Raw genomic sequence first — 8,412 nt, 5'->3', positions numbered from 1 at the left:
AATTTTGAAATTAATTGATTTGTTTTTCAGAAGACTTGCATTGCATTCTCCAAGCAATTAATTTCACATCTAATTTGATATCGGGGTGGTGTTGCAAGGGTAATGATAATAAGTGCATTCAGAGTACTTAATGGCACAACCTTCCTGCAATCCCTCCACTGCAGTGTTCACAAATCAAGCTCTGGGGCAAACACTCATTTATTTGCTACAACAGGAGACAGAAACACAGCCATTATTTCTTTGCCTCTCATTCCCCTCAGGCAAGCCAGCAATGCATCATCTTTATGACCAATATGACACGTTTTACACACTAGCTTTACATATACAGTATACTTGACTGCATTTAATATATAAAGTACTGTACACCTCAGCTGTAGTTGTTGAGCACTGCAAGAATCTCAACTAGGCACAGGGACCTGAGTAGCGTTGTAGTAGAGTTGAGTGATGGTGTTAATTGCTTGTGTAAGAGTACTGACGATGGCTTCTATTCTGCCGCCAGGGTCGTAACCTGGTCCCAGCGGCCCCAGGGAACCCCCGGCTTAACTACACGGTGTTCATCGGCGAGACGCCGTGCGTGCTGACCCACTCGGAGAGCCAGCTGCTGTGTGAATGGCCCAACCTGACCGGCCAGCACAAAGTCACGGTGGGTGGATGCTCTCCCTCAGGTCCTCTCCCACAGCAGCTCTCCTCAGGCAGTGCTGCTCACTGCACCTACTGACCAGACAGATTTGTCACTTTTACACACACAGCTACTCTTCACACTGACAGACTCCTGTGTCAGGTCAAATGGAGGTCAAACCAATGCCATTTTTTATACAACTGGAAAAGATGATGTAGGACAAAATGTTATTGAGTGAGAAATAGACAGGAAGTTGAACTCACCTTTTCCCGTTGTGCTAGTGCAGTATAGGCCGTCTCCTACAAAAGCAAACTGCGCAGCTCCCATTTTCCCTTCAGATGTGTCAACTGGTTTGTTCCTGTCTGTGTCCAACAACACACTGGATCATAACTCTGTCATGTAGTGACTTAATAGATCTAAAATCGCAGAAATCCGCACAAGTTGACAGTAGTGATATTAAAACATAGTCCACAAGTAAGCGATACATTTGAACCTTTACATGAATTGAGAACATGACGTGACAATTGAAATCCCACTGACCTTTCTAGCATTGTCATAAATGTCAGTACACCTGCCCCTGCTGGGCCTATTCTGTTATGCACCTCTATGGCATAGAATGACATGAAGTTAGCATTTAATAGGGATAATTCCCTATATAGTACACTGCAGCCCCAACCATAGTTACCCCTGGTAGGTTTCAGTCCATTTAATCAATTAGACTGAATCAGGCTTCCATTTTTATTTAAATGCTACATTTCCAACTGTCTGACTTCAAGCCTTTCACTCCAGCACGGTGCAGACTGCCAGACGTCGGCTCCCTCAGTCCATTGAGTCTCACAAAGCTTTTCTCCAATTTGCACACTTCACCTGAGCTCCCGTCATCCGCCTCTATCCCACTCAGGCCCTGCTGCTTTTTCCACTTCTTTTCATCCACTTGTCATCCAATTATGTTTAGTAAATGTCACTGATATTGTTAGAAATGGGTCACAAACTTGCTCAACAGAAATGATTATCCCATTGTTAAGGTAGATTAATTTTTTGAGTGTAATAATTGTCCGTACAAATAAAAAGTCCATCACTAAAGGTCCTGTATCACTTGTAACTTTAGACAACACATCTGCAAGCAGCTTGGTGTAAACATCCGTGTTTAGTCTTCAGCTTTTTTCCCTCCGCTCAGCTGCTGGTGAAAATGTCACAATGAATTTGGTCAAAGCGATTCTCTCATAAATAGTTGTTTCTAAAAAAATAACCTCCATGTGATAAAAATAGAGCAGTCTCCCCAGCACCCTGTTTGGATTTGTCTGTGGGGTGCAACGACGCAGGCCCTGGAAGAGAGGCCTCAGCTGTGCGCTCCCCTCCCCGTGAAAAGTGACCTACATACGGGCCTGCCCCAGTGGGCGCCTGGCACGGGGACATGTGTCTGGGCTCTCTCAGCTCATGTCAGAGAGAGAGACAGTGTGTGTGTGTGTGTGTGTGTGTGTGTGTGTGTGTGTGTGTGTGTGTGTGTGTGTGTGTGTGTGTGTGTGTGTGTGTGTGTGTGTGTGTGTGTGTGTGCGTGCTGTGTGTGTGTTTACTCAGAGTTAGTCCCCTAACCCCCGCCTCTGTCATGCACACAGCTGTGCGCTGGCAGCCGCAACCCCAGGAGTTTTCGAAGAAACTTGTTTGGCTCCTGGGCCCTCTGCACTAGCCTGCTCTACTAAGCACTACTGGCCCCTCTGCACTAGCCTGCTCTACTAAGCACTACTGGCCCCTCTGCACTAGCCTGCTCTACTAAGCACTACTGGCCCCTCTGCACTAGCCTGCTCTACTAAGCACTATTGGGCTGAGCCCGTCTGACTTGCTGTCACTCATACTCCATCACTGTGGAGCTCTTCATGATGTAACTCCTGTTTTGAACCAGATTGTTGCCAATAACATAGAGGGCCTTCCTATTGTCCTTCGACCTCTTTTGTTTTAGTCATATTATAGCTGCTTGCTAGCCAAGCCAGGACTTCATATTTAACTGCATCTCTCTGTGGAACGCCTGTGTACATCTGGTAGTTTTGGGTGTGTGTGTGTGTGTGTGTGTGTGCGTGTGTGTGTGTGTGTGTGTGTGTGTGTGTGTGTGTGTGTGTGTGTGTGTGTGTGTGTGTGTGTGTGTTCTCATGCTCTGCTTCATGCCGGTGTGTCCACAGATCCGGGCTGGAGGCTTCGAGTTCTCGCCGGGCACGCTGCAGATCTACTCGGACAGCCTGCTCACGCTGCCCGCCATCATCGGCATCGGCGGGGGCGGCGGCCTGCTGCTGCTGGTCATCATCGCCGTGCTCATCGCCTACAAGCGCAAGTCGCGTGACGCCGACCGCACCCTGAAGCGCCTGCAGCTGCAGATGGACAACCTGGAGTCGCGCGTGGCCCTGGAGTGCAAAGAAGGTGAGCCTCGCTACCTGCCGGAAGTTTCCACCACTCTCTCTTTCACTTCTCAGATTCAGATATGCTACTCTAGCGACGTGATCAGAGACACAAAATATGCTGGGTCTTTGTGGTCAGTGGGTCTCTCCGTGGAGAGGAGGGTGAGCTCCTCGGCTACTCTCTGCTGGGTCTCTCCGTGGAGAGGAGGGTGAGCTCCTCGGCTACTCTCTGCGTCCTCGTCTCCATCACTGTCCTCGTTCGCTCTCTGAGCTTGTCACTGTTTGATGTACGACGCTCTCCCGCTAGCGTTGCTGATCCCCAACACCACTCCGTTTCCCTGGTCTTCTCTCCACACACACCTCTGCTGCTCTGTGTGTTTTCACATGGAGCGAAAAGCCGAATGCTGCATATTTATTTTGTCTTTCGCCTATTTTGGATTTTTGTTTTTGCTCTGCTCATTTTACTGCTCTCAACACATCTACAAACAGAGCATGAATTAGACATGGGGTGTCTGTGAATGTGGGAATGAACAATAAATACTTGTGACTCAGCAGAATAGCACTTCGGCTGCCCCTTACCTGCACCTCCTGTCTACTCCCCCTCTGCCTGTGGCGGGGGGCGGGGGTTGGTGGTGTTGCGGGCGGCTACAGGTGGGCGCTGGTCAGTCTGCTGTGTCACCGCACTGGGCCGGATGCCAGCGAGAGCTCGGGCAGCAGGCCGGCTGCGGCGTCTCCGCCCTGCGCCCTCAGTGAGTCGCCCGGGGGACTAATTGGCCATTATCTTAGCGCTGACTGTCCAGCGAGTCATGACCTTGTCTGGCACATTCAGAAACCATCTGTTGCCAAGCAGCGGATGGACAGCAGATATGTGCATGAAAAGACAGAGGGATGAGAGAGAGAGAGAGAAATTGCAGATAGATAAATGTGAGAGGAGAGGCACTGATTTAAAGCCAGCACTTGTCAGAGTACCTGAGTACCTGAGTGTGTCTCTGGCAGATATCCTGACCATATAAATTCATTAGAGCAGAGCCGTTCCTGAGTGCCAATGCACAGTAACATATCCAATCTATTCAAGTGTGCTTTTGCATCTGAAAACAGTTTCATAAGTAGTCATTCATTATTTATTTCCACCCGAAACTAATGTGCTTAATGATACACAAAACATAACTTATAACAGAATGTTGAATACACTCTGTCCTGCATATATACAGGATACAGGTGTATATACTTATGTAAATATCCTGTGCATATTTTTTAATAGAACTCAGAAGTTAGCAGCAGATGTAGCTAAGAAGGTGGAGAGAACTCTGGACAACTCTGTCCTCACGCCTCCTGCTGGTTCCAGTTCTCCTGCAGTGAGAACCTGCCCCAGTGTGCCCCAGTGTGCCCCAGTGTGTCCAAGTGTGTCCAAGTGTGCCCCAGTGTGAGAGAAGTGTGCCCCAGTGTGTCCAAGTGTGCCCCAGTGTGAAAGAAGTGTGCCCTAGTGTGTCCAAGTGTGCCCTAGTGTGTCCAAGTGTGCCTCAGTGTGCCCCAGTGTGCCCCAGAGTGTGCCCCAGTGTGCCCCAGTGTGCCCAAGTGTGCCCCAGTGTGCCCAAGTGTGTCCAAGTGTGCCCCAGTGTGAGAGAAGTGTGGCTGAAGCCAGGCCCCTGGAAGCAATAAACATTTGAACGTTTCAGCGTGTCAGTCAGGGCTCCTACCTGGAAGACAACCGATCTCCGCCCTCCACCTTCTCCTCCCCCTCCACCTCCCCCTTCTCCTCCCCCTCCACCTCCCCCTCCTCCCTCCACCTCCACCCGGCTGGATGCAGGCGCCTGCCCAGAGCAGCAGAAGGAAGGGCGGGGCCCAGCGGGAAGAGATGCAGTGGAGGGGTGTGTCTAACACAGTGCCAACTAGTGGGGGCATAGGGGTGTGTGTGTGTGTGTGTGTGTGTGTATGAGTGATAGAGAGAGAGAGAGATTGTGTGTGTGTGTGTGTGTGTGTGTGTGTGTGTGTGTGTCATGGAGCTCAGTGAGCCGTGATGGGGGATGTTGTCAGGGAGCTCCATAATCCAAAACAAACAAACAAAGCCACTGCTAGAGTCTAATGGCTAATTAGCCAGTGGTCCGGAACAAGTTCAGGTGCTGGAGTTGTTTAATGTAAAGGTGACATGCACTTTCTTCAGGGACTTTCAACCTGGAAAAACACGTTAGCCTAACAAGTGACTCGTCTTCAGAGTGTTTGTTGTGATGAATTGGGTCAGTGTCTTGTTGTAAACAGCTATACAGCTCTGCGTCTTGATCTACTGTTTGATTAAACAGAGACTGTGGAGTGGCATGCTCTTGGCTCTTATGCAATAGTCATCTGTCATTGTTTCATAAAAACAATATTTCCAGCTGTCACTCTGGTTGGCACTCAGTCAGACTTGATGTCTTGCTTGAATAATTCAGTAACTGTTTGAGGCCAATTTTGAATGAAATCTTTCAAACTTACTAAGTACATGACAAGGAAGCGACGCCGCCGAGGTGCAGAGAGCACTCGGCGTGCACAAACACGGGAGCGTGTTTGGATTGGCATTGTTTGGAGAGGACACCCATGGGCCACGCCAGGTAGCGTGTTTAGATCGGCGTTGTTTGGAGAGGACACCCATAGGGCACGCCAGGTAGAGCTCATTAGAAATCCTGTTGTTGTTTTAGCGTGTGATGAGGGAGAGAGAGGGAAAAGCCCCGTACAGGAGGCAGCTTGGGGGGGGGGGACCCATGTTCCTCTCCTGGCCTCCCTGGCCTCCCAGGTGGTGGGACCAGGGGGGACCCATGTTCCACTCCTGGCCTCCCAGTGGACCAGGCAAAGGTGGTGGGAAGGGGGGGACCCATGTTCCACTCCTGGCCTCCCAGTGGACCAGGCAAAGGTGGTGGGAAGGGGGGGGCAGGGAGGTTGTTGGGCAACAGCTGGAGGAAATTATGCATGAAACGCTCGGCTCCTTTTATTAATTAGCCACTCATGCAATTAATTGACTTTCTTCTCCCGTGAACTTTTGTGTCTGGCATCTGTCCCCCTTTATTTTTGGAGAGCCCAGAGTGTTTGAACCGAGCCGGGATAACTGCATCCTACTAGCTGACAATACAATGGCTCAGTGTGCACAATAAGAAGCCTTCTCTTCTGGCTGTGAGCATGTCCCATGTCCCAGTCCCCAGCTCTGCAGCCTATCACGTATTGTATGTGGCGCCTGTGTGTGTGTGTGTGTGTGTTGTTATTGTGTGTGGCGCCTGTGTGTGTGTGTGTGTGTGTGTGTGTGTGTTATTGTGTGTGGCGCCTGTGTGTGTGGCGTGTGTGTGTGTGTGTGTTATTGTGTGTGGCGCCTGTGTGTGTTATTGTGTGTGTGTGTGTGTTATTGTGTGTGTGTGTATGTGTGTGTGTGTGTGTGTGTGTGTGTTATTGTGTGTGTGTGGCGGTGTGTGTGTGTGTGTGTGTGTGTGTGTGTGTTATTGTGTGTGTGTGTGTGTGTGTGTGTGTGTGTGTGTGTGTGTGTGTGTGTGTGTGTGGCGTGTGTGTGTGTGTGTTATTGTGTGTGTGTGTGGCGTGTGTGTGTGTGTGTTATTGTGTGTGTGTGTGTGTGTGTGTGTGTGTGTGTGTGTATTGTGTGTGTGGCGTGTGTGTGTGTGTGTGTGTGTGTGTGTGTGTGTGTGTGTGTGTGTGTGTGTGTGTGTGTGTTGTGTGTGGTGCCTCTTGTGTTTGATTTATCTGAACTCATTGTCTGAGCTATGTGTTTGTTTTATTTGTTTCAGCTGGTCAGAGCAAGACTGGAATTCCATCATCATGTTTCATCATGTTTACATCCTCTCTGTCGCCCCCCCCACTCTCTTTCCCTGGCAGCGTTCGCCGAGCTGCAGACGGACATCCACGAGCTGACCCAGGAGCTGGACGGCGCGGGCATCCCCTTCCTGGACTACCGCACCTACGCCATGCGAGTCCTGTTCCCGGGCATCGAGGACCACCCTGTGCTGAAGGAGATGGAGGTACGGGTCAGTACACGAGCACCCCATGCGCTCCCACTGTGGACGCTCCTCTCTCCTCTCTCTCTCTCTCTCTCTCGCTATCTCTTCTGTCTCTCTCCTCTCTCTCCTCTTTCTCTCTCGCTCCTCTCTCTCTCTCTCTCTCTCTCTCAATTTCAATTTCAATTTCAATTTCAATGGAGCTTTATTGGCATTACTCAATGAAGCAGTGTTGCCAAAGCAAACATATAACAAAACAACACAGATACAATATCTCTTTAAAAAATAAAATATATGAATAAAATAATAATAATAATAATAATAATAATAATAATAATAACAAAATGATAATAATTAAAAAGAGAGAATAATAAATTAAATGTATGATACAGTATTACTATACATACTATACTGTATATTTATCAATGTGCTATCATGGCTATCGGTTATTGATATAAAGAAAAGCATGTCACAATATGGGTCACTCACTTCCTCGATTTATGACATGTTAACAGGTACTGCGCAGCGAGTTTTACACAACGTGTATGCTCTCCCAACAAGTATGGGAGCTTGTCTTCATTTTCTAATACTTCAAATTGAGGTATAATTTGCCTGAATTGAAGGAAATATTGGTTCCTGACTGCATTCAGTGAGGAAGTGTTTTTCATCTTCTACTACTCCCTCACTGCACAACCACAGCCTGTGTCTTCCCATTTCTAAGGCCAGAGAGTGTTCACTTAATCTATAAGATGTTAGTAATTTTCTTTGTTTGTACTCGGTAATATCTTTTAGATAAGATGCAATTTCATAATTGTTTTTTCATTTTTTGGAAACATTTCAATTTGTTGGATTGTTCAATATTGTTTCTATTCTTCTTTTGTTAATTTTCGATATGTTTTAACTTTGCCTGAGACATGTCAGGTGTATTCAAATTGTGTTTTGATATAAGAAAATCAAAAGGATCTCTCTCTGGGTGGGTTCTCCTCTGTAGAAGGGCACTGTGATTATATTCCTCTGGTTTTGAGGACAGTACATGGTAATAAAATTTGCATGCTCTTTTTTGAATATCAACTAATAGTGCATATCTTCCAAGTTCTGCTCTGCATGCAATATTTGTTGCATTCATTTGTACCCCCAACATGTTCTTACAGCATTCCAGGTGTAGTGTTTCTGCTGGGCTTTTGTCCCATAGCTCATAATTATCTTTATGTTTTATGCCCCAAATTTCACTGCCATATAAGATAATGGGCTTGATAACCGAATCAAAAATCTTTTGCCACAATTTGATAGGGGTGTTGTATTGGTATAGAGTTTTTCTTCTGCAATAATATGTTTTCTGTGCTTTGTCAACCAGGTCTTTAATAGCCAGATTAAAATTGCCCGTGGAGGAAATATTTAGGCCCAAATAGTTATAGCTTGTCACTTGGGAAAGTCTGCT

General features: G+C 47.6%; 1 protein-coding gene across 1 annotated transcript in view; it reads left to right on the top strand.

Annotated features, from left to right (window-relative positions):
• Positions 1 to 8,412, top strand: part of LOC125293744 (plexin-A1-like) — a 165,445-nt gene that overhangs the window by 133,751 nt on the left and 23,282 nt on the right. The window contains 3 exon segments of the mRNA XM_048241839.1: positions 500 to 643; positions 2,794 to 3,028; positions 6,856 to 7,004. Of these exon segments, the coding sequence (XP_048097796.1) occupies positions 500 to 643; positions 2,794 to 3,028; positions 6,856 to 7,004 (528 nt within the window).

This window comes from Alosa alosa, chromosome 4 (genome assembly GCF_017589495.1).
Source record: "Alosa alosa isolate M-15738 ecotype Scorff River chromosome 4, AALO_Geno_1.1, whole genome shotgun sequence".
NCBI classification, from domain to species: Eukaryota; Metazoa; Chordata; class Actinopteri; order Clupeiformes; family Clupeidae; genus Alosa; species Alosa alosa.
The sequence above is the reverse complement of the archived record's forward strand: the minus strand, read 5'-3'. Positions and strand labels throughout refer to the sequence as shown.